The 27761-nt window shown below is 40.0% G+C and overlaps 1 protein-coding gene across 5 annotated transcripts in view; it reads right to left on the bottom strand.

Annotated features, from left to right (window-relative positions):
* Positions 1-2098: 2098 nt before the first annotated feature.
* LOC126185187 (arfaptin-2) overlaps positions 2099-27761 on the bottom strand; it is a 53625-nt gene continuing 27962 nt past the window's right edge. For all 5 annotated transcript variants that reach the window (XM_049928049.1, XM_049928047.1, XM_049928048.1 and 2 more), the window contains 3 exons: positions 14212-14423; positions 13268-13442; positions 2099-6757 (listed from right to left, as the gene is read on the bottom strand). In XM_049928049.1, the coding sequence (XP_049784006.1) occupies positions 6605-6757; positions 13268-13442; positions 14212-14423 (540 nt within the window). In that variant the 3' untranslated portion in view covers positions 2099-6604. The remainder of the gene's footprint in view (positions 6758-13267; positions 13443-14211; positions 14424-27761) is intronic.

Here is a 27761-nt window from a genome sequence, read left to right on the forward strand (position 1 = left end):
AACACATTTCCTTCCATCTATCCCCAGTTCACTGGACCAACACTGTCAGGAAACTTTAATGACATGATGGTGTTTTTCCAGTTGATTGGAGATATATTGACAGAAATATGTAGCTAATCATTTGTTATGGTGTAGGTTATTCAATTCTCTTGATTTTCTGAAGTTAAGTGTTCAAAAATAACCCCAATGGCAGACTATTCGGAATTTCTCATGGTAGAAGTGATAAAAGAGCTGGAGCAAATGGAGAAACTAAAGTTGTTTGACGAATCAGAAATAAGACAAATTATAAAGAAGAGAAAAGACTTTGAATAAAAACTGATGAGTGATGGGCATCACAAAGGGACACAAAAAGTTACTTAACAAACCTTACATAACGGCAGAATATGTTGAGTTTCGGGCCAAAAAGATGATCAAAGAACTAGAACAAATGGAGAAGATCCAGTTATTTGACAAATCTGAAATCAATATACACAACTTTGAATACAACATATCAACTGAATCATGTGTTAAACAAAAGTATTATGAACAAATATAAACATTAGCTCATTTTGCCAATTACTAGTTTTAATATTCACCAGCAGCTGGCACTCATTAGTTTGAATTCAAAAGTCTTTTCTCTTTTTTATACTTTGTCTGATTCCAAATTTCTTAGATAGTTGGAGCTTCTTCATTTGCTCCAGTTCCTTTATCATTTCTTCCGTGTGAAACCTCACACATTTCACCACTGTGTAATGTTGGTTTTGAACCCTTCACTTCAAAATATCAGAACTGAATTACCTACATCACAACAAATGATTAGCTATATATTTCCTTCAATAAATCCCCAATTCACCAGACCAACACTGTCACAACATTGTGGTGTTATGACAATGTTGGTCGATGAATTGTGAAGTAAAATATCAAATTCATTTACAAGTAGTGGGGAGAGGTGTTCATTACGTGGCAACTTCTGTCTATAATTGCTAGAGCTTTCTCTTTTTTTTCCAAAAAAATTGTGAATGCAGGTAATAAACAAAACAGAAAACATTCGTTCCTTCTCAAAATTGCATTCAATACTATGGTGTATAGCAGTTAATATGAGACATTTAGCACACAGGGAAAGAAAATTATGTTATAAATTATATAAAATACAGATTTAGCTCTTGAAAATTCATCTTTCACTATAATGTGAACTTTAGCAGATTTTATTATGGATTCTGAAGTATTCCTAAGTTCTTCTTTTCAATCTCCAGCACTGTTTTGTTACTGTCTAATGTCACTTTACGTCTATAATAGATTATCCAATAAATTATGAATGAATAGTCAATGGCAATTAATGACAAAATTTCAGAGTGAGAATGTGCTATACCCTCCTCCAGAAATATAGATGATACTGCTCACCAAACACGCTTATGGCTGAACAATACACTAAAATTATATACAGATTTTAATTCAGAATGCATTTGTATTTAGTGACTCAGTGTTCTATCATTACAATCTGTAACTATTAGAGTGACTCACATTAGGCAATGTCCATTCCACTGCCAAAACTGTTCAAGACAAACACCTGTACACATGTGTCTACTTTTGAATTGGTAATAAGTCACTCATTACAACTGGCACTTAATACACCTCAAGAGCCTTGCATTCACAGATGATTTTAAGGATTCCCCATGTCACACAGCAGTGGATACCACGACACACACAGGTCAAGAGTGTGTTGGTAGCAGCAGGAAAACCAACAATTCACTCTGAACTGAAGTGAATTTCAGCTACAAATGTTTACAATAATTATCAAACCCATAGAGGGATCAAAGAGGCCAGTGTATTTCTGCATAGAAACGAAGCTCAATAGACACCTTTCTACTTGCATCAATCAATACCAATGCCGTTCATCATTACAATCATCATTCACCCATTCGCCCCTTATTTGCACCTTCCTACCTTTAATTACATTTTTACTGGTTTCATGGTTGCATTTATGACTTGAAAAAAAAAAAAAAAAACACCAAATTTAAGATTTTCTCAATTACTGCAACATCATACAAACTTCCTTTCACCATCTTATTTAAAATTCTCCTAAGCGAATTGGGGGGGGGGGGGGGGAGGGGGGGGGGGGGAATCCACACTCTCTCTACTCACAATGAACATATTTCACATCCACATGATATACTTCCCTATGTTTTGGAACTAACTTGTGGAGCAAACAACTTTGTAAATTATAATCATCCCTGGTGACATACAGTGATTAATACAGGGTTGATTTAATTAAAATGTATCCTCCTTTATAAACTGTAGATACATCAGGTAATGTAATAATACCACTAACTGAATTAATAAGTTTGAGGTGAAAGCCTGTTAAAATACTTTAATATTACTTGAGTTTTTGATCTGATGGCCACAAAAGTCAATAAATAACTCTTCACACAAATACACATACATTTGCTGGAAACTGAAACCAGCTCAGCATTAACCATTATCAAAATTTTGCCTTAAATAATCAGGGCCAGATTTCTGATCATTATATGATTAAAAAGCATTCAAATGAAGCAAATTATATGCAGGAATTAACAAATAAAAACTGTGTAACATGAAATAATCATTTGAAACAGCATCAAAATTAGGAGCAAAACCTACAGGGCAGAGAACTAATAAATATTCACTAATCTGACACGGTGTTGCCGAGAATAGAAAAAACAATCATAGATGCACCACATGTACAATTTAAATTCTTCTTAGCATTGAGAATTGATATTTATATAGGTAACAGTCAAATAGCTTACGACAGGCATGCATATGCCTCGTCTTATTTATATAATTACTCTTCAAGCTATTGTCCTATTACTAGCACAACACAAAAGTTATTAAAAGACATTTGTGAAAAAATATTTCATTTCTACAATACTATCAAAAGATAACTCAGTTTTCATCCCTTTCTATCCAAACAAATATCTTGCAACATAAAATTCTTAAGAGATGAAAGGGTCTGAGTGAAAAAACTTTATATACTACTAACTACACTGTCTCACATTACCTCAAATACACCACAGCTGCTTTAAAATCTCTCTCTCTCTCACTCACTGACACATGCACACGCGTGTGCGTGTGCGCAAAGCCCAAAAACATAAATATTATCTACTAACTGAGCCACATAAAATAATTATGGGCTCTGTAGTTTTTATCTTAAATTTCTCATTATGGAATATACAATTGCCTTCTTACATCACTGAGACAAAAAGGAAAATAATACTCTTGACTTAAAATATTTTTAATATGAATGTATGACACATTACTACAGTTAACATGATACATTACTACAGTTAACAGTTAATTAATGCAAGGGCATCTCAACACACTGACAACTTTACCACATAGACAATTTTCTATTATGAAATGAAGAAGTTGTTTTTGCTACACTCATCTCATCGTGTAAGAAATTTCATTTGTATTTTTAACTCTGTTCATAAAAGTACAATTAAATATCATGTTTTATATTAAAGTAAGATTACAATAAACACCATCAAACCAATAACAGACAAAAAACTCAACTGCAGACATCTGCAAGAAGCTTACCTTAAAATAAGAAGTATGTCAGAACTTGGCAGAGACATTGAGAGACATACTCTGATTCATATTTTCAAATACGTATTTGTGTTACAAATTTTGTGAGATTGTATCTACGAATACTTTAACCATTGTGAGTTTATTGTGTGTATAAAATATACATGTTTAAGAATTATACTCTATGCCGAATAAAGTTTCTGTACAAATAAAAAGCTTTACATTAAAAATTATATTAAAGCTGACAACAAATATCACAAATAAATATAAAAAAGCATGTAAAAGTTTCACTGATAGATCATTCACTGAAATGCTCCAAAATACATTTCTAACATTCTCTCACACAACTTTCTATGGAAACCACAATTCGCTTCAACTATAAGATATTAAATATCTCCCCCCCACCCCCCAGAAAAAAAAAAACCTTAATGGAGTGTCAAGTCGAGCTACTATGCAGTTCTACATAATGACTTTTGAAACACTAATAAGATACTGGAAAATTCTGAGTGCAACATAAACAGTAGATGAGTATACTTTGGAGTCTGGGCAACAGCAGACACATAAATAAGATTTGGAACTTGTAGTTAGCTCTGAAGTATGTGCATATCCTTACAAGTTCCAAATTTCATTTCTGTGTATGTCTACTGCCCAAACAGTAAGTTGTAAATCTCTACTCTTTCTTTGTTTTTAATTGAGACAAATTTGTAATGATATGAATATTATATGAGATATGATATTCAGACAACACAAGCCAAAATGTGCACAGTTTGATCAATGACAGCAACACATGCAAAGCATCAAATGAAATTTATAACAAGGGCTTTAATGTTTGCCACTTGTGAGAATGCAAAGATAATATGACAAATGAAAGGAGGAAACACATCCTTAGGTCATAATGAACTACTTATGCCAGAGAGGGGAAGGGAGAGAGAACACGGCACATACTACCTCTTCTACCACCACTTAAATGTTTATTTCTAGTATCAGTCTTTAAATACTGAATCACATGGGGAAAAAATGTTTATCGGCAAATACTGTATAGAAAACAAAGACAAAAGAGTTACAAGTCTCCTGTTGTCAACCACTGTCACTAAGGCATTACGTCAGCTATTAATGGCACATTATATATGAGCTATGCTTGCAGGTAATCTAAAATGAAGTAAAATACTTGGCAGTATTCCAGGAGAGCAAATTTAATTGTGGACGGTAGCAACAGAAGTGCTGTACTACACAAAATCAGCACTCCCATAGATGACTATTCTCCTGCTCAATTACACCACCAGATATTGTCATACTTGCACAAGGTACCACTAATCTCCATTTACTATTTACTGAAAGCATTGGCAGCATTTAAATACTGCACATGACGAGGAGACACTAAAGCCTTTCACATAGAGAAAACACCATTGTTCAAAACATCAGCTCCAGTATACAACTTCAAAACAAACTATTAACACCAAAGCATTGTTTATCGTACCTTTTTGGATGAGGTGGATGTCACAATGACAAAGACAAACAGTGTTATTTTGAAATTACCACTGAATAAAACTTACTTTCTCTGGAAAGTAACTGCGCAGAGCACAAAATACCTGAAAGGGTATATTTACCTGAACTTCAAAAATTATCCCCAGTTAGAACTAATTATTTGTAATAAATACTTTTTCGTCTGCTTTTAAAAGCGCTAAACCAAGCCAACACTGCAAATGTTCAAAAGAGAAAAATTACGTTAAAAAAACTGACTAAACTTTGTCAAAAGAGCCATACAAAAAAGACAGAAGAAAATAACTGGCTAAAATACATTTTGCAAAAGAATACAATGAGTGTAATGGTGCATTTCAATGAGATGTCATCACATTACTGTGACATTCATACAAGCATATAACAGAGTACAGGTGAACACACCAACTACGACAAAAAAGCGCAGTAGTTGTAATGTGACAAGCATGTGACAATCAATTCTAAATTCTGTCTTTCATTAATTATACTGTCTAAGAGGTCTAATATTCTCCTTTTATCAGCAGTGTTGTCATTACAAACTGGAAACTGATACCTACTCTTTTTAGAAATACTAGGTTTATATTTGAATGCACTGTCTTGAAGTCACAGTGCACTAAAACCAATATAAATCCAGTGGCATTCACAATATCAGCTTTGAAAGTTTGTACTGTGTACAAAAAGGAAAAAAAAGAAAGAAAAGAAAGAAAGAAATCTATGGCAATTTTCCATAGTACAGATACTACATGACTTTTTCTTTCAGCATCACACTACACATGGATCACATTAACACATGACGTGCTTTAAGAATATCAAATTTGTCCTGTTATAACATGTAGCAGTAACAATTTTACTCATAAAAACACACTGTTAATCCTAGACATCTGGACAGAAAATGAAGGTGTTCATATCATTTATTTTTCAATACATGAAACATCTATAGTCTAATAGCTGTCAGTTGTTACACTGCACAACATAGCTAAATGCTGACCATATACGTATTCGACAAAATCTGATCATTACACAGATATTAAGCATGTTGAACTGCAGCTACAACATAACTGTATTTTCTTTAAATTAGAAAATATAAACCTTTTTTTCATTTTTATTTCTTATAAGTTCTAAATTTTTATCCAAGTGGGCTAACTGGCAAACAATGTTGTAAAGAAGTCATTTATTAATGATATGCACTATATCTCATACATGAAATATATGTACTGTTCACCAGTTATCTGTAGTCTCAAAATCATACAAAACCATGAAACAGGAACTCACTGAAAAAATGATACTGCATGATTGATGAACAAGGGTTTTAGTATACATAATTAATGTTCGCAGTTAACTAATGCAGAATTCTGGCCCTGATGTATAGTAAATGGCAACAAAAGTTTATAAAGCACTTAATTTACATTTATCACATATGATGCACACACAGATTGATAAACAAGGTGATGCAGGAATTGTTGCAGCATTGTCATGTTGACATTAAGTGAAATTACACAGCTACTTTACAATAACTGCAAACCATCTGGAATGGGCACGACTCACAAGTCCTACTTATCTCCTGCTACTATTGCTCCAACCATGATGGATAAGAAGAATTAGGAGATTTAACCTTGATGTTAAACTGTTTTAATGTAGCTTCAAGTGCCTGTTGATTTCCTGAGAAGTATGCTGATACCGCATTATGGAACAGCAAAAGCTGTTTGTGCATTACTTTGATCTGCAACAACATGAAACAATTGTTACAAATTCCTAATGGACATTTACAATGGTATCAAAATGGGTGCAGAGATTAGCAGCAACAACTATTTGGCCTAATCTAGAAGATTTGCTGTTAGATATTAATTAAGTTGTAGCTCTCATTGCAATCAACACAAGCTTACTATTAAAATTTTCCTCGATTCCACAGAGTTTATTAGATGGGGCAGTAGCCCGCCAGATGTTGTTCCATTTCTGGGCGAGTGCAAAATCTTGTGTGTTCCCGCAAACCTGCACCTGGGACTGCTAAAGCGAACAGGAAGTGAGTAAGTGCTCCTCTTGTCAAATGGTCAGCCAGTTCATTCCCCAGGATATCCACATAACTTGGGACGCAGAGAAAGACAACTGAGCAGGCAGCACAATAAAGGTCAATGAGATGGTCACGAATACACGAGACCAAATGGTGCACAGAATAGCATCAGTCAATAGCCCGCAGACTGCTCATTGAGCCAGTACATATTAAAACAGGGTCACTTGAGGCCTGTTTAATAAAATGGAGGGCTCTGCCAACAACTGACAGATCCACAGTAAACACACTTTATGTTCCCGGCAGTGAATGCCATTCCATACCAGCAGAGGATGTAAAAGCACATCCCGTCTGACCCACAGGTCTAGAGTCATCTGTGTAAAAGGCAGCAGAACACTGAAATTCTTGAAGAACTGGACATAACTGGAGCTGCAAGGTTATGGGGACCACTGAGATTTTTGGGCCTTGGAAGAGATCTATCCTGATCTGTGGCCTGGGCTCCACTGAAGGGGGAGTGCACGAGAATACACTAGGAGCACAGTCCAGGGAGGGGAGATAGAGGACTTGGCAGAGGAAACAGAGCTGCATTTCAACCGATAATCCACCAGATGGCAGGAATCAGGACGACAGCACCCCTTTCACGTAGACGGGATACGTAAACGATGATTGCGTAGGAGAACGAGATCTGCTACCGTCAAATCTGAAGGGGGTAGATCCCCACTTCGGCAAGAAGACTGTCTATGGGACTAGTCAAAAAGGCACTGTTGGCCTGATGCATGACACAGTGGTGGACTGGGTCTAACAGCTTCAAAGCTGAAGAAGCTGCTTAGCCATAAACCTGGAAACCATATTCCAGTTGAGACGAAATCAGGGTCCAGTAAATATGGATAAGAGTAGCACAATCCATGCCCCAAGATGTATGGGCAAAGAAGCTGAGTGTTTTAAGATTCTGCATGCAGCTAGTCTTCAGGTAGTGAAGATGGGGCAGCCAGGTCAGTTTTTTATCAAAAAGAAACGGGACTGTGCTACAACGAAAAGGTGTCGAGTACCTAAAATAGAGTTCCAGGTCAGGATAGACTGTGGTACAATAGCAGAAATGCACGACATGTTTTTGTATGCAACAATTGGAAACCATGGGAAAGAGCCCATGCAGATGCCTGCTGTATGGCACCTCGGACCTGGTGTTCAGCAGAGGCTTCTGACTGGGAGCTGTACCAAATGCAAAAATTGTGAACACACAATGCAAGGATGACTAGTGGCTCAACAGAAGTCACTAACTCATAACGTCAACGAAGAAAAGAGTAGCACTCAACAAGAGTCCTGGGATATGCCGTTCTCTTGGACACGTGGGGAGATGGCTGAAGTGCCAACTCTTACCCGGAACAACTGGTGGGATAAAAACTGACTGACAAAAATAGATAGGGGGCCTCAAAAGCCCCAGTCATTGAGGAGGAGTGAAATGTGATGACACTAAGCAGCACCATATGCCTTATGTAGGTCAAAATAGACTGAGATAAGGTGTTGACATTTAGAAAAAGCCTATCAGATTGCTGTTTCCAAGCAGACGGCTGGGTGCAGAACGTCCCACCTGGAAACCACACTGATATGGGGTTAAAAGGCCCCAAGATTCAAGAGCCCAGCATAATTTAGGGGCCACCATCCTTTCAGCAACTTACAGAACACATTTGTCAGGCAAATTGGCCAGTAACTATCAAGAGACTTTGGTTTTTTGCCTGGCTTAAGAAATGGGACAACTATGCTCCCTCGTCACTGTAAAAAGAATGCACTTTGGAGACAAAGATGGCTCGAAGCCATGAGGAGATGTGGCATTTGGAGAACATTTGAAGTGTTGGGTCATTGACTGTGAATGGAATCAGAGCATGGAGCTGTGTTGTCGAACATGGCAAGGGCGGAACTAGTTCCCAGTCTGTGAAGGGTTCATTATAGGATTCAGCTTGGTGGTGAATGAAGCACAAGGGGATGTCTTCAACTTTTAGCTTCTGCAGTAGAAAGGTAGCTGGTGAGCAAGAAGATGACGATGCCGGTCTTCTCCAAGAGCGGATGAATCGGTACAAAGACTACCCTGTATAAGACCTGGAACAGCTGTTGAAGGCTTGTGACCTGTAAGACCATGGAGCTTGTCCCACACCTGAGATAAAGCGGCATAGGTCCCCAGGGAGGAGACACAGTGATCCCAGCACTCCATCTTACTGCATTTGATTAAACAGTGAGCCATAGGATGAAGTCGTTTGAAAGTGGTAAGGTTTGTCCGCCAAGGATGTTGTTTGAATCGTTGGTCAGTGACCCCAAATAACTATTGCAATGTTTTGGTACAACAAGGCACCAGCCAATGGTAGGGGGAGAGGGAGGGGGAGGGCGGGCTGAAGAGGGAGGATCTGTAGAAAGACCAGGACAGAGGGGAGAGAGGGATCTGTACAAAGGGGAACAGCAGTTCCAGCGGCATGGATGATTGTGTCTGAGACGCCTTATACAACCTCATCAATACATTCCACAGAGAGGAGGTGAATGTAACAGCAGAGACATACAAAGGCCACTTGACTCTTTGAAGCAAGCAATGTGGTACTTGGTCTGACTGGCAGTGACAAGGCAATGATAGGATCACTGTAAATTGGTCACTGGCACAAAGGTCATCATGTAGTGATCACTGTTGCGAATCCACAAGATTAGGGGTAAAGATTGTTATATCGACAATGAAAAATGTGCCGTGGGCAGCACTGAAGGGAGCACTGAAGGCAGCACAGATCATGGTCTGAGAGATGCTGGTCAAGGAGATGTCACCAAGCAGGAGAAGAGGGGGAAGACAGTCTCCTTGCTGAAGTGGGAATTGTCCCCCTTCAGACTGGCCTGCCTGGAGGTAGGTTAACAATGCAAATGGCAATCACTGAGGTCATTTAATACTTGCACTGCTATTGCCTCCAACAAGGGGAATGCATTGTTTGAAGATATCTATATGAACCAATACAAAGACACCCCCCCCCCCCACCCCAAACCCGATGGCCTAATGGGATCAGCAGTTTCAACGGAACACACGACAACCACAGTGTGTTGGAGAATGGTCATCAGTGAAGCGCAATTCAGAGAGCAATGCAAACCGCATCTGGCAGGTGACTGTAGTACCCATAACAATTACATTGCATTGGCTGGGTTAGGCATGAAGGGACCATGAGGACAGTTCCCACTGCCTGTCTGCTGTGGGAATGGAACCACATCCACAAACTTTGGCTCCGAATCCAGCTGTGTGGGGTGATCAGGCACATCCATGGGGACCAGAGGAAGGAACCTGGTCACAAATTTTCTTCTTCTTCTTCTTCTTCTTCTTCTTCAGCTTCTCCTTTGTAGCCTTTGGTAGGCAGGGTTCACTTAAGGGGCTATCCATATTGAGAGCAAGGACAGATGAAGAGAGGACAGCCCTGAAACCTCCAGGCTGTGGTTTATTCACTCAATGTTTGCAGTCAAGCCTCTGGTCAGGGGTTGTTGGTGAGAGGGATACCGAAAGGGAACCCTATCAACAGTTGACACTGAAGAAGGAGAACGCTTCTACAGCCAGGTGCCAGCAGCAGTTCCCGAAGAGGTATCGCAATAACCATCGGAGAGGAGAGTGGTGCGCAATCTGACTTAGAGAAAGATGAGGTAGGAGGAGTGATGGTCATGTTGTTAGTGTAATTGATAGTCTGATCCACAGGATGTAAGTGTTCATATTCCTTCAGTGCCTCAGTATATGACAGATGGTCAACAAATCTGTATTCCTGCATCTTCTTTCTTAAAAGATTTCAAACATGAATGGTGATGTTCCAAGCAGCTGACACATGAAGGTGGATATTCATGAAGCCTACCTTAGTGAAGTGATCGTCCACAGTTGCTACACGCAATATTTTTGGTCCACCATACAGCAGAATGACATATCCCCAAAGTGTAAACAGGAGAAGCACCTCATAGCTGGTGGGTCATATGATTTCATGTCACACCTGTACACCCAGCGAGAGGATTCTCCGGAAGGACATTCCCTTTAAAGGCCAAGGTAAAGTGCCTGTATCCCAATTACCATCGGGCTCTTTTTGTACATGCATGATAAAATGTTCGCCACACGACTAGAGATTAGTCTGGAGCTCCTCATCTGTTAGGAGCATAAGATCTCTGTGTAAGACGGTTCCTTGGACCACGTTCAAAGTTTTGTGTGGGGCAATGGTCTCAGATATGCCGCCTAGTTGATCACAGGCCTAAAGAGGTTTAGATCTCTTTCCTATGACATAGCCAGTGAAGGAAGCATCATGCAGTTGTATTTCTCTCTATTACAATAATCTTTCTGATCTGAAGAGACTGCTGGGGCCTTGTGGCTGCCAGTAGGATAAAGTTTAATTCACTTCATGTGCATTATGTTCCACCATGGTACCACCCACTCTGAATGGGGGCTCTCCCCTTGGCCACCAACCAGCGAGAGGAATGGTTACCTGTCCGGTAAAATGTTGCCCAGAGTCCGCATGCCCCAGCCATGATGCGCACATACTCCTTGGATTGTGCGGGTAGTTTCCATCTCAGGCACAAACTGTGCGATCTCTGCACAGTCAAGTCAGGGGGCTACAGCCGTGCAGATGCTTAGGTACTTTATGACACCCCCTCAGCCAACCAACAACAGAATGACTACCGTTCTGGGTTTAGGGCACAGTACCCCTGCACGAAAGGATAGGTGCAAAGAGAGAAAGGCACAGAAGGTGGAATATATGCCATGCTGGGCGACCTTCCCTGCATGATCTACATTTCTGTAAAATTTGGTAGAGTAGCAAATCAAGTCCAACAAGGGGCCTAAATGATTAAAAATGAGAAGTTGTAGAATATAAAAATGAGAAGTTGTAGAATACTTGAAGGGAAGTGTCCAAAATCACGAGGAAGATCCAAGCACAACTGGCACCAAGAAGACCATCCAATGGAAAGACAGAAAAGGAAAAAGAACAGTAGAAGGGTAGAGTTGCAGCACGGGAAGGGGATGTAGCGCTGCAAGGGATGGGGACCCATGGTGGCCAAGCTCATACTTGTAAATGGGATGTGAGTACTCAGGGTGTCTGGATCAGGCCCAACCTGTAACTGCGATAGTGTACCAGCAGTGACATGCTAGGTAGCCCTATTCAGTAGCTGGGAACAATGGCCAAACAAGAAAACCAACAGCCTGTAGTCAGTAATGAGGAGGAGCCTTGCCCCAAACAGGAAGACATGGAAGTTTTTTACCCCCCAAAAAATAGCTAGCACCTCTCTGTCCATCTGTGAATAGTTCTGCTGCACAGTGGAAAGCGCCTTTGACACATAAGCAATGGTCCATTCAGTGCCATCTTAGCTGTGATGGGACAGACGAAACCAATGCCATTCTGGGACATGTCACAGGCCAGCGTCACAAGTTTACCCAGTGTGAAGGGAGCCCGACAGGGAGCAGAGCAGAAACAACGGTTGAGAGACTGAGAAGACCACTGACAAACAAGAGGCCAGACAAACTTAATGCCCTTCTGACGAAGCTGGCAGATGTGCGTGGCCTGGGGAATGAATTGAGCATAATACGAATTCTTAACCCAGAAAAGATACTTCACAGGTCCGTGGTGGCTTGACAATAGCCAGAGAACAGAACCCCATGGGAGGGAAATGAAGTCACCATGCAATTAGATCAACAGGGAGCAGGGAGTCTGAATCCACATGTAGATGAGCATGGAAGAACACAACACATGGCTGGCATGGATGGTTGATGAGTACACACTCAGCACAATACACAGCATGTTACGGGTGAGATCCATGGTGGTCAAACTCTGAATAAGCACTGGCCTGCTCGATCTACTGCCGCCTGCAGGTAAACACTTCTGCAAGCAGGTCGGCACATACTTCATGTCGCTTGTGCCCTCCATGGCAGGTTTCTGCACTATCCTACAGGGCTACCCATGCCAGCTCATCTGCCTCCTTTGTGATGTCTGCTGGCATGGACACTAAACTACCTATTTCACCTCTGGAAATATTTGGCATGTGTGAAAAATTTTCAAGTTGCATTATGGTTTGGTCCCTTCATAACTTGCCTCGATAAGTCAATTCTAAGGTTATTGGAAGACGAGAACATACCACCTACAATAGGACCCAGTCTAGGAAAGCACTGTGGTATTCAAATTTACCTTTGAATTAACAACAGCTTTATTTAAAAGGGATATAAAGGAAAGAGAACTTCCATATACTCACTCTATTCTCATCCAAAAATTTCAGTTTTACAGATACATCTGAGCCTAACTTTTCAAAATGTGCTTTGTGAAGTTCATAATTATGTTGCGCCTCTTCCAATCTTGCTGTATTTGCATCTGTTCTTGGAGCTTGAGCCAACAACTCCAAATCAGTCCTGTATGCATCATATTCTATTCTGAAAAAGAAAGAAAGAAATACAATTAACCTCAGCTTTAAAACTTGTGGTGATTATTTCAAATGTTATATAAAATTGAATTAAATATTGGATTGTTTCCAGTTTCGTCAAATTTGAATTAATTTTGGATCTTCATTATAAAATTAACAAACACATAAAAAATTGGTATTTGATGATTTCTACCCTCAGTTATAAGCTTTAATATTAGCTACATCCCTTCTACAACATAAATCTTTGCAAATAAATTCTAAAACCTTTCTTGCTCATGCACAGTTATTTACAAGACTCTTTCCAGAGTACACAACAATAAAGTATTTGTATGCCTGTGATGTGGCATAAATTTTACACACCGAACGCACCATGACGACTTGAAACCTGGTGATAAGCTGTAAGTCACCAATCTCAGCCAAGAGGGTTTTGAACAGGCTCTGAATGCTCATGGCCAGCCTAACACCCACACAATGGAATGAATCTAATTATGAAACAAAGAGGTCTAACTGGTCCACATAGCAAGCATCTATTCATGCTGGTATTTTAAAAAGGGTGAGTAGTATTTAGAACAGGCAAACACTGTCTGCTTTTGAAGATGTACAGTAAATAACTCCTATTCCATTTATCAGAACAGTCCTGACTGTAGTGGAATGCATCAGCATGTACAGTAAATTTACAAAGAAAATTAAAACTATATGGTAACATGCTAGTAATTATAATTGCTCTACCAGTGTTGTACTCGGCACTGACGATACTATGAATCAAATGTTGATAATACCTGGCTGTTTCATACTGTCTAATAGTCAGAAGGGTATCTTCAATAGTCTTATTGCACAAGGTGTTCACTGATGAAACAAAAAAGTTCAGAGCCCCAAGTAGTGTTTCTCCATTCTTGGTAAGGCTACGCTGTGTTTCTGCATTATACAGAAACTCTTCCTGTAGCTCTGGTGACTTCTGTGCTAAGTCTGAGAATGCCTCACCAAGTGCATGCTGTAACAATGAGAAGAAATGAAAATACCATCTATTACTACAGTATTACAAAATAAATAATGTCTTCCTTACAAACTATTAAGCTGTAAGATTGCAGTTATTCATTAAAAAAAAATCAGGCAATAACTCTGGCAGTGCTTTTGATTTCTTATTTAAAAAAACTCTTGCATTTGAGTGGGAATGATGAGAGGGATGAAGGCTTGGGAGGGACAATGATGATGTTTGGTTTGTGGGGCGCTCAACTATGCGGTCATCGGTGCCCGTACAAAGTACCAATTTATTCACAGTCCATTCTACCCACTGTCACGAATGATGATGAGGATGAGGATGATGATGATGATGATGATGACAATGAAATGATGAGTACAACAGAGTGTGTTTGCCAAACCTGCACAATTTCCACTGCAGTAGGATATTTGTAACTTATTGTACAGTGGTGAATCATCACAGAATGGGTGCTTACAACTAACGAACTTTTCAGGGGGTTCTGTACCATTTAACATGTCATAAGTGTCAGCATAATACTTGGACATAATTACCCCTGAGAGAATAACAGTAACACCAAAATTCGCCTGGTCGCACATTTTTACTTGATCCCTCTGACTTTGTGCTTCTCCAGAAAGTTTATGTTGTGTGTAATGATCATTAATATTATTTACTAATATGAGTGAAATGACTGTACCTAGTCCCTCTAGCAACTCGCCATAAACTTTCGCATCACTTCTGTGATGCATTAATCCATTCCATGATCGTTTCTTATATATGCTGTAAACTGGCTGTGCTGGGGCAAGCAGGGAGGGCTTTTCTCAGTAGGTAATGTGCAATGAGGCGATCAGAAGCTTCTGCTCCCAGCACCCTCTGCTCAGAGGCTAAGTAAAAGTGTGCAATCAGTACCAATACACTGAACTACCTTAACATCTAGCAGCATATGTACATGCAAAAGTGCCTGCACAAGTATCAAGAGTAAGGCACTATTTAAGATGCAGTCATTGCAGTCCTGGATGTACTGAATCAGTTCTACATTGCGCACATTTTCTTAAGTGCTTCAAAAGTGCTACAGAAACATGGTCAGGTTTGAATATTCCTCCAGTGATCAAACCTCATTTGCTTCTTGATTGTCTTGATGCCTTTAACTCTGCAGTTAACACTGTAGATTTGATCCAGTAGGAAATTCTGGCCATAGGGTCACTGAAGAATGGTTGAACAGTCAAGAAAGTCCCCCTTAATTTACACGAAGTACTTTAAAATTGTGATGTGTATCTAAAATGTTATCTGGCAATCAGTTGCAATCTGTTGCTTACAGACAGTTTTTGGAAAAGCAATTCTATGGTGGAGCACGCAATGGTACAGCACATGTACTATCTGATCAAATGTATCCAGACACCTACCAGTTGACATTAATGTGTGTGTGCACTCTTCACCTTTATGCCAGCCTGAACTCTGCCAGGGACAGTTGCAATGAGATGTTAACATCTGTGGACAAATGGCTGCCCATTCTTTCTCAAGAGCCGAAACCATAGAAGGTAGTGATTGTGAACACGGGTCCGGAGTGAAGTTGATGTTCTAACTCATTCCAAAGATGTTGCATTGGGTGTAGATTGGGACTCTGGGCAGACCAGGCCATTTCATAATTGATATTATCCACAAACTATTGCCTAACAGATTCTGCTTCATGACAAGGTCATTGTCATGCTGATATAATCCGTTATCATCTCCAAACTGTTACTCTACTGCACTGAAGAGCCAAAGAAATTGGGACACCTGCCTAATATCATGTAGGGCCCTCGTGAACACACAGAAGTGCCACAACATAACATGGCACGGACTCGACTAATGTCTGAAGCAGTGCTGGAGGGAACTGACACCATGAATCCCACAGGGCTGTCCATAAACCTGTAAGAGTACGAGGGGGTGGAGGTCTCTTCTGAACAGCACACTGCAAGGTATCCCAGATATGCTCAATAATGTTCATGTCTGGAGAGTTTGGTGGCCGGTGGAAGTGTTTAAACTCAGAAGAGTTTTCCTGGAGCCACTCTATAGCAATTCTGCATGCGTGGATTGTCACATTGTCCTGTTGGAACTGGCCAAGTCTATCGGAATGCACAATGGACATGAATGGATGCAGGTGATCAGACAGGATGCTTACATACTTGTCACCTGTCAGAGTCATATCTAGACGTATCAGGGGTCCCATATCACTCCAACTGCACAGGCCCCACACCATTACAGAGCCTCCACCAGCTTGAACAGTCGCCTGCTGAGATGCAGGGTCCATGGATTCATGAAGTTGTTGCCACACCCGTACATGTCAAACTACTCGATACAACTTGCAACGAGACTTGGCTGACCAGGCAACAAGTTTCCAGTCATCAACAATACAATGTCGGTGTTGACATTTGTGTCATGCAGTCATCAAGGGTACACAAATGGGCCTTCATCTCTGAAAGCCCATGCTGCTGATGTTTCGTTGAATGGTTCATATGCTGACACTTGCTGATAGTCCAGCATTAAAATCTGCAGCAATTTGCGGACGGGCTGCACTTGTGTCATGTTGAACGACTCTCTTCAGTCGATGGTGGTCCCATTTTTGCAGGATCTTTTCCCAGCCACAGAGATGTCAGAGATTTGATGTTTTATCGGATTCCTGATATTCACGGTACACTTGTGAAATGGTCATATGGGAAAACATTCTCCATGCATTCACCACACCCAAACCTTCCCATTGGATTATGAGAGGGTATAGCACAATTAATTACTCCGATCACTCATTTCTGGTCATCTGCTGTCTAGTGGAATTGCTTTTTATTCCTCCTCAAGCATCGCTTGGTTCTGATTGCAGAAATGTGTGGCTTATGAGGAACTGCTAGACTATTGTACCCCCCTTTTTTTTAAAAAAAAAGAGAAGAAGAAGAAGAAGAAGAAATCCCTATGCACAGTCATCGTTCTAGCTGGACTGCTGGTAGCACTTTGGAACTCATGAGTGATTCCTTCTGCTAATTTCATGAGATTTTTTACAATTACCCTTCACCATGCTTAGCGATCCCTGTGTGTTAGTACATGAGGTCTGCCTGGTCTTCGTTTAACTGTGGTTGTTCATTTGCGTTTCCACTTCACAATGACATCACCGACAGTCACCTTGGGCACCTTCAGAAGGATCTGTTGCTCAGATGAAATCCAATGACTACGTGTTTGAAGTACTGAGCTGTCCTGAACAGCCCATTTTGCTGTTACTGATTCTCTATGAACAACACAATGCTTCCCACCTCCTTTTATATCAGTTGTTCCAACTCTCATGAAGTCTAGTGGTCACTTTTGAATTACATAGGGGTGTAAGGATACTCTTGATGAGATAGTATATATGACTGTGACATGGAACTCACTAATGTACCATTTGCTCCATAAACACTTGTCACCTCGTGTTATGTAATAAGTCACAAAACTCCGCACAGAGGCTGGAAACAATTATGATTTTGAGCACTCATGTCCTACCTAGGTTGGATGAATGGAGTGTAAATTTATAGCAGTCAGGTTCAATCTGCATCCCATGACCTGTGACCAACTTTTAAAATTTTTAATTTCGTCATTTTGAGGGAGTTTGGCTGTTAGGTTCCTCAGATATGGTAAACCAGGTAAGCCTATAGTTGCATGTGATATCCAGTAATCTATCCAAAACTTTACAGCCTTTAATGTTTTCTCATTGTCTCCAAATGGCTAAATGAATATAAAAGAAGGGTGAAAAGTACAGATATCTCATTTGAAAACTTACAACCTCTCAACTTCTCCTCTATCAACAGAAAATAGTGTATTATCACTGCAGTGCTTGCAGAAGAGCAGGGCTCCGAAAAACTGCTTATGAATTAGGTCTACTGAACTGTGACATTAACTGTGGGTATTGTACTATTAATCACAACTGTGAACATTAACACTTTATCCATCTTCAGCAACTGTGACTACACTTGTTGCAAAAAATCAACAATCAGCTGTACAAAAGAAATTTTATTTATTTACCAGTTTCAGACACCTAGTGCCCTTCATTATAAGACTGTGCAGAAAAATATACCACAAATAAGTACAAGCTAGAGAAGAATACTAGAAAATTTAAGAAAGAAAAGTTTAAAAAATTAAAGAGGTGGCACATACTTAGAATTATGATATTATTTATGAACATTAAAAATAAGCAGGTGTGTGCAGGATAGTACTGTAGTCCTATAAGAGCACAAGAACAATAATGAAATGCATTAAAGCAAAATGAGTGCATGACTGCTTACATATGGATTGCAGTACATGCACAAATATGGTGTAAGGACACCGAACAACAAGTGCACACATCATGCGAGAATTGGAGCTAATCTGCAGATGACATGCATACCTTCAGATTAGTCTCACAGTGGCGCTAAAAGTAAGATAAAGTAATAAAACAAAAACTTACACAATTATAGTTGGCATAAAATGTAAGACAAAAGTGTAAGTGTGCATAACCAGCATATTAACTATATATAAAATCCTACATATTAATGAAACCAAGTGTGAAGCGTATCAGGAGGTCAGAAGCTGTAACTGGAGTATTTGGAGAAACAATTCTCAGTCAGTAGTTAATATGAAGGATTAGAAAATGACTACAGAAGGAAGCAAGCATGGGCACAGTTGTATACTGCTATTTTAGTGAAACTAGTACTGGAACATATACAAGATCACAAATATGATTCATGAAACAATTCTAACTAGCGACATTCGTACCAATTGTATGGTAAGCTTTATAACACATTGCTGAACTGATGTAGAGAGGTCAATAGCATACTTGCAGGAAACACATCTGTGTAAACAATGTGCAAGATGCGCAATGGAGCTTGAAGCAATAACTGGAGTAAGTACAGAAATAAATTCCTAATCAGTAGCCAAGATGAAGGGTCAAAATAACTATAGAAGAAAAGAAACGTGATCATAGTAGTATACTTCTGTTGTAGTGAAATAACTAGTTCAGGAACGTATACAAAGTCGTAAATGCACTTCGTGAAGATATTCTACCCAGCGACATTCATACAAATTGTACGAAATAAATACAATAGGTTTGACCGACTGACCGATGTTACATTACTAAAAGTGCTACTTAATCATAAACACTAATAGTAACTATAATGTAAAACACCTGTAACTATAAGAATACAATGTCTACAGCTCATTGCTTATATATGGCTCACCACCTACAGCAAAAATGAATTCTTGCCTGCATGTTGTAGATGGCTTAGTATATTTAACAATAAATGGCTATCTACCTGGTACTGAAGTTAGCCCCCACTCTGGGACCAACCTGAAAATATTGCATTTCATCAATTGATTAGCTTCAGTTCTTGCGTCATGTCTACACTTGTTGATTGGTGTCCGTATACCACATCTGTACATGTACTATGATCCACATATGAGCAATCACAAGATCTTTCTGCATCAAAGCATTTTATTAGAGTATTACATATTACTACAGTACTACGCTGCATACACTTCCTTATTTTTGACACTCGATAATAATGCGATAATTCTAAGAATGTACCACCTCTTTCTCCTTTAAATTTTTAAACTTTCTAATATTCTTATCTAACTTGTACTTATTTGTGGTATATTTTTCTGTACAGTCTTCTGAAGAAGGGCACTAGGTGACTGAAACTGGTGAAGAAATAAAATTTTTCTTGTGCAATTGGTTCCTAACGTTTTTTCAACAAATGACACCACTACTTTGGTGAAAGGAATTAACATGACATTACTGGTCAATACATCAAATAGCACTTGGGGAGGACCAACTACATAATGTTAAGAAAATTTGTTCAGCATCTCTACTCATGGAGATGTCCATGGATGATGCGCATTCAAAAAATATAACTTGCATACAAAAAAAATATCACAAGCCTTTTCAAGATTGAAAATGGCATCTAGCAGGTGATCTTTGCATAAAAGAGACAGTAGTACAACCACATCTAATAGTGTGTGGTTATCAATGGTGGAATGATATATCCTAAAGACACACTGAAAGTTACTAAGGAACCCTCTGAATTCTAAAACTAAGACAAGACAGTTCCTTACTATTTACTCCAACTTCTTCCTGACATAGCTAATGAGAGTTCCGCTATAATAGCTACTCATCACAAAGTCCTGCCAGAGTTTTGGGAAGAGGATTAAAAGTGAGCAGCCGCTGTGCAGTAGCGAGTCGCATATTTATCTTTCATATTTGTTTTGTAGTTTGATTCTTAATTTCTTTCCGAGTGTTTGTGCACTTGCATATTTAATTACATAAAATCCTTGTGTATTCTCGTATTTGAGAGGAGTAATATTGCTTATTGATAGCTGTAAAGTATAAATTCGCAGAGTCGTTAGTCAGTTGTTTGTTTTGGACAGCCGGTGCTTTCTGTTTATTTTGTAGAGTCAGTCAGCAGCAGACAGAGGCCAGTGCAATTTCATCTGTGCTTGCAGAGTGACGTGTGCGAGCAGCAGTAGCAGAAACTAGTATTATATTCAGTTTTTCGTATTAGTTCCGCAGGTTTAATTCAAATTACTTCGTGTGTTTGTGTGCTTGCATGGTGAAATTTTTCGGATATTTGCGTATTTTCGAATTAGAAAGGGGTAGTATCAAATTTTAATAACGGTAGAGTGTAACATCGTGTAGGCGGTTGTCATTTGTACTAAGACAGGGGTAGGATTGCATTGTAATATCTGTATAGTGCCGTAGTCGTGGTCATTTGATTGCTTAGTTCGTAAGTAACTGTTCATATATCGCAGCTCCATCTGGCGCTGGTGACGCAACTGTGCAATCGTAAATTGCTGTTTTATTTGTCACAACTCTATACGTCCAGATATTAGCAGTAGGATGGATAGGGTGTGTGCATGCTGTGTGCAGGTGCAGGAGGAACTGGCCGCGGTTCGCGAGCAGCTGAGCATGCTGTTGGCCACGGTCAGCCGCCTTCAGGCTGCTGCCTCGAGGTGCAGCGACGGTGGAGGGTTTGGCGCGTCACTTGAGACACTCCAGGTGTCGCTTGCTGCGTCCGCTGACTCAGCCGCCGAGGCACCTTCTAGTGTACCCGGCGCGTTGGGCCGCCCTCACCTCAGGCTGAGTGGCGGACTGCAACGCGTTCGCGTTGCTCGAGGCAGAGGGTCAATGTGGAGGCTGGCCTCGCCCGTTCATCCTGTCAGTGGGCAGGTGGCCGCTCCTTCAGCAGAGCCCGAGCAGGCACACGGGAGCAAAGGCTTGCTGGTTATCGGGAGCTCCAACGTTAGGCGGGTGATGGAGCCCCTTAGGGAAATAGCGTACAGGGCTGGAAAGAATTCCAACGTGCACTTGGTTTGTCTGCTGCCGGGGGGCCTCATCCAAGATGTGGAGGTGGCCTTGCCTGTGGCTATCGAGCGTACAGGATGCAGTCGTCTGCAAGTAGTTGCTCGCGTCGCACCAATGATGCCTGTCGCTTGGGTCTCAGTTCGTACAGGCGGCTGGTGGATTTGGTGAAGACCGCTGGCCTCGCACGCGGTGTGCAAGCAGAGCTCTCTATTTGCAGCATCGTTCCCAGAGTGGATCGGGTTCCTTTGGTTTGGAGCCGAGTGGAGGGTCTCAACCAGAGGCTTCGTCGACTCTGTGATGGTCTTGGCTGCAAATTTCTAGACTTGCGCTATTGGGTGGGGAATCGTAGGATGCCCCTAGATAGGTCAGGGGTGCACTACACAAAAGAAGCAGCTACTCGAGTAGCAGAGTACTTTTGGCGCACACATGGGGGTTTTATAGGCTAGGCAGTAGTGCGAGGTGTCCTGATGAACACTCACCAGTTGACATGCAGGCAGGGAAATCAGGACGCGCTCAGTGTAAAGACACTTCAGCTATCAAGATATTAGCAGTAAATTTTCAGAGTGTTCGGAATAAAGTTCCTGAATTTACTGCCCTCCAGGAAGCATGTGGTGCGCAAATTATTCTCGGGGCTGATACCTGGCTGATCTCTGAGATAGGAAGTTCTGAAATATTTAGTGAGGGTTGGAACGTGTATCAGAAAGACAGATTAGACACCGTAGGAGGTGGTGTCTGCACTGCAGTTGACAAAAATATTGTGTCTACTGAGGTCGAAGTAGAGTGTTATTGTGAAGTTATCTGGACACGTTTAACAGGGCTAGGAGAAATAAAGTTAATTGTTGGGTGTTATTACTGGCCACCAGGTTCCACCATGACAGTTCTAGAATCATTCAAAGGGAGTCTACACTATGTATCGCAGAAGTACCCGGATCGTGCTATATTAGTCGGAGGCGACTTCAACCTACCTAGTATAGACTGGGATGTCTATGGATTCATTACAGGTGGTACAGACAAGCCGTCGTGTGAATTACTTTTCAACACATTATCTGAGAACTGTCTTGAGCAGCTAAATCGACAGCCAATGCGTAACGGAAATATTTTAGATCAGGTAGCCACGAACAGACCATACCTCATCGACGGTGTCAGTGTTGAGACAGGGATTAGTGATCATGATGTTGTTATTACGACTATGATTACGAAAGTTAAAAAGTTGGTCAAGAAGGCTAGCAGAGTATTCTTACTAGAAAGAGCAGATAAGCAGTTGTTAGCATCCCACTTAGTAAATGAATCGACTTCATTTACTTCCGGTACGATGGATGTGGAAGAATTATGGGCAAATTTTAAACACATTGTAAATCACACATTGGACAAGTATGTGCCAAAAAAGTGGGTTACGGATGGAAAAGACCCACTGTGGTTTAACAGCACAATTCAGAGAACGCTCAGGAAGCAAAGACAATTGCACTCCCGGTACAAGAAAGATCAGGAAGATGAGGACAGGCAAAAGTTAGGAGAGATTCGTGCTGCTGTAAAAAGAGCGATGCGCAAAGCATACAACCCGTCATACCTTAGCAAAAGATCTTGCTGAAAACCCAAGGAAATTCTGGTCTTACGTAAAATCGGTAAGCGGGTCGAAGGCTTCCATCCAGTCACTCACTGATCAGTCTGGCCTGGCAACAGAAGACAGCAAAACGAAAGCTGAAATTTTAAATTTAGCATTTGAAAAGTCTTTCACGCAGGAGGATCGTACAAACATACCGCCATTTGAGTCTTGTACAGATTCCCATATGGAGGACATAGTGATAGACATCCCTGGGGTTGTGAAGCAGCTGAATGGGTGGAAAATAAATAAATCGCCAGGTCCAGATGGGATTCCAATTCGGTTTTACAGATAGTGCTCTACTGCATTGGCTCCTTACTTAGCTTGCATTTATCGCGAATCTCCTGCCCAACGTAAAGTCCCGAGCGACTGGAAAAAAGCACAGGTGACGCCTGTATATAAGAAGGGTAGAAGGACGGATCCTCAGAATTACAGACCAATATCCTTAACATCAGTTTGTTGCAGGATTCTTGTACATATTCTCAGTTTGAATATAATGAATTTCCTTGAGACAGAGAAGTTGCTGTCCATGCATCAGCACGGCTTTAGAAAGCATCGCTCCTGTGGAACACAACTCGCCCTTTTTTCACATGATATCTTGCGAACCACGGATGAAGGGTATCAGAAGTATGCCATATTCCTTGACTTCCGGAAAGCCTTTGACTCGGTGCCCCACTGCAGACTCCTAACTAAGGTACGAGCATATGGGATTGGTTCCCAAATATGTGAGTGGCTCGAAGACTTCTTAAGGAAGAGAACCCAGTATGTTATCCTCGATAGTGAGTGTTCATCGAAGGTGACAGTATCTTCTGGAGTGCCCCAGGGAAGCGTGGTAGGTCCGCTGTTGTTTTCTATCTACATAAATGATCTTTTGGATAGGGTGGATAGCAATGTGCGGCTGTTTGCTGATGATGCTGTGGTGTACGGGAAGGTGTCGTCGTTGAGTGACTGTAGGAGGATACAAGATGACTTGGACAGGATTTGTGATTGGTGTAAAGAATGGCAGCTAACTCTAAATATAGATAAATGTAAATTAATGCAGATGAATAGGAAAAAGAATCCCATAATGTTTGAATACTCCATTAGTAGTGTAGCGCTTGACACAGTCACGTCGATTAAATATTTGGGCGTAACATTGCAGAGCGATATGAAGTGGGACAAGCATGTAATGGCAGTTGTGGGGAAGGCGGATAGTCGTCTTCGGTTCATTGGTAGAATTTTGGGAAGATGTGGTTCATCTGTAAACGAGATTGCTTATAAAACACTAATACGACCTATTCTTGAGTACTGCTCGAGAGTTTGGGATCCCTATCAGGTCAGATTGAGGGAGGACATAGAAGCAATTCAGAGGCGGGCTGCTAGATTTGTTACTGGTAGGTTTGATCATCATGTGAGTGTTACGGAAATGCTTCAGGAACTCGGGTGGGAGTCTCTGGAGGAAAGGAGGCGTTCTTTTCATGAATCGCTACTGAGGAAATTTAGAGAACCATCATTTGAGGCTGACTGCAGTACAATTTTACTGCCGCCAACTTATATTTTGTGGAAAGGCCACAAAGATAAGATAAGAGAGATTAGGGCTCATACAGAGGCATATAGGCAGTCATTTTTCCCTCATTCTGTTTGGGAGTGGAACAAGGAGAGAAGATGCTAGTTGTGGTACGAGGTACCCTCCGCCACGCAACGTATGGTGGATTGCAGAGTATGTATGTAGATGTAGTATTGTGGATTTCACTTAGTTAGAAAGCGCCTTCTTTCACACACCAAATTAGAAGTGTCAAGGATTTCCTTGGTCCTTGCTCTGATGTTCTTTAACATGGTTTAATGCATCATGTTCGAAGCTGATGATGTGTCATGTTGCAGGTATTACAGAGACTAACATGATGGTAAAAATATACACGCTGTCACTGTTGGAACCAAAATTACAGGCACTTTTCTCTACTAATGCTTGGCAGCAACAAAATGACTAATCCTGGCTGGCAATAGTAGCAACTAGAGCCAACCCTCTAAGCTGGTTGGATAATTGTTTGTTTATCCACATATCACATTACAATAACATTAGGGATGTCAGCTTAATACAACAATAAAACACAATAAAAGGCTGAGAAATATAGAATTGTATAATTACTTTTTGGTTTAGTTAGTACTAAGACTGCTGTTACACGTTTATTCACCCATCACTAATCACTGCAAACATTACACACAAATCCCATCGGCTGACATCAGGACCATAACATTTTCACCACATCTCAATTACAGTCACTGTGTGTTCCTATTTACTTGCCTGAAAAACAATCACCATACCTTCAAAAAGAAGTCTTTGAAATCAAAATGATGAAAGATAATTAGCATTTTCCATCACAGTTCTTGGGCACACAATATTCCAACAACACACATTGAACTTTAAAAGTATGTTGTAGAATGACATATGTTTAACTTCTTGAAGTGTCTACAAATCTTAACTCTTTTTTCCCTCCGCTACTTTGTATTTATTTGTTTCAATTATCTCTTTCATTTACTTGGACAATGTATTGTACATTTTGATTTCATAATAGAAAATATTGAGGATTTTGTTTAATTTTTCTTGGTACTTGTAAGTGAATCCTGGTTCTTGTTATACAATAATGAACAGAGATATTAGTGTGTTCATTATTTATGTTAATTTTACTGTGCCTAATGGATTGGTTAATGTAATCAAATGGTGCAGTTACAATCCCCTACTCTTTAAGCAACTTTTTACAATGAGCCTGATTACTGTTTTTAGTTATTGTTCTTATGGCCTTTATCCATAGTTTTAACACTGTAGACCTAATCTGTTAACATGGTTTAAAAAATAAGGGCAAGAAGGTACCATAGCTGCAGACTGAGTGTATAGAGCAATGGTACATAACTATGAGTTTACACACTAATGACAGGACTCAAAGAGTGTGTAACGTGCGAGTAAGAAGTCAGCTGATTGATTCATCTGTGGACAAAGAAACGGAGAGTACTACATGGTGATTCCAATATGCTGCCTGTCTTTGTTCCATGCCCTGTGCTCCAGCCACTGCCTACACCACTAACTGGCAATGCTGAGGTAACTGCGGCACTGGGCCACTGTTTCTGCTTGTGTGTTTCCCTACAAAAATGTATATAGTCATACAACTATCACTATCAACTGTTGAAGTAATACTTGTTGTGTTTGTTTTATGTCACTTATAAGGAACTCAGCAGCTAAATACCATCACTGTACCTAAAATAGCATGAGACTCGATGCTAAATGTTTTCCCTGCACCCAGAAGCATAATGCTACATACAGACATTATAGGATGGAACATCATGTTGTCACAGAATATAGAGTATACAGAAAGGAAAGCAGAAGGCAGCTCCTTTGACTTGTATGAAGTCACGTATTGAACTTGGCACCATATCGAAACAAAGTAAATGCAAAATGTTACCTGTTTATTTCTTCATCTGAAAATGGACATTCTCATGAAATTGAAGTAACCTAACCAACTAAATGAAAACATATTTGAAAGGAAACACTAAGGAAACAATCTGTGGTAAACCTTCTGCTCACAACTTATCACATAAGCTTTTAAATCCATTACTGTTCACAGGTACAAGCTGCCACTGCTTGTTGCTTCAGATGACAATGAAACAACTTTGTTCTGTAAATACCACCTTCTTGCTTGCAGCAAACTTATTTTAGTCCTTTATTTTTCTTTTTTGGGGCTTTGCATTAGTAAATCAACTTCACTTCCATCAGAAATAGTCATTGTAGGATGCACTGCAGGAATATCAGTGTTTGTATCAGTGTTCAGTTTTCATTAATGTTTTCAACCTGAAAGTAATTATTACTTCAAATAAAAAAGTACGCTGCATTAAAATTTAGTTTATATAAATGTTTTGAATTAGGCCCAGACCTAAAAGTTCACTCTAACATATTATGTAATATGAATCATATTCATTTAATAAATGACAACTGAGAAGAATCGCAAAGAAACTTTTGTGAAGCTTTGCCCTAATTATAATGTGTGTTTCAGTTTTTCCATTATGTAACACTAAATTGGCTACAAGTAATTTGAGAAATCTGTGTCTACTTGCACAAACTGTTTCTGACTGGGCTGCAGGCTACTTGCACATGGTGCCATCTTTTACTTCTATTTTCTCCACACTGTAGTGAGATGTGGCTTTCATTCCAACTTTAAAAACAATGTCAATAGGTTAGATAGATTTAGTACAGAGCGACATATTGCCTAAAATAAATCAAAAGTAAAATAGTGAGCGACCACATTTTCACTACAAACGCTTCAAATTTTGTGTTCTGATTACCTGAACATCAAGTATCACATTAACTATGATGAATATTGGATAAATAGACACTCCAGCATCAAGTTGTGATACCAGATTATAAGATATGAAAGAAATAAATTTTTTTAGT

Source organism: Schistocerca cancellata, chromosome 4, assembly GCF_023864275.1.
Source record: "Schistocerca cancellata isolate TAMUIC-IGC-003103 chromosome 4, iqSchCanc2.1, whole genome shotgun sequence".
In the NCBI taxonomy this organism is placed as follows: Eukaryota; Metazoa; Arthropoda; class Insecta; order Orthoptera; family Acrididae; genus Schistocerca; species Schistocerca cancellata.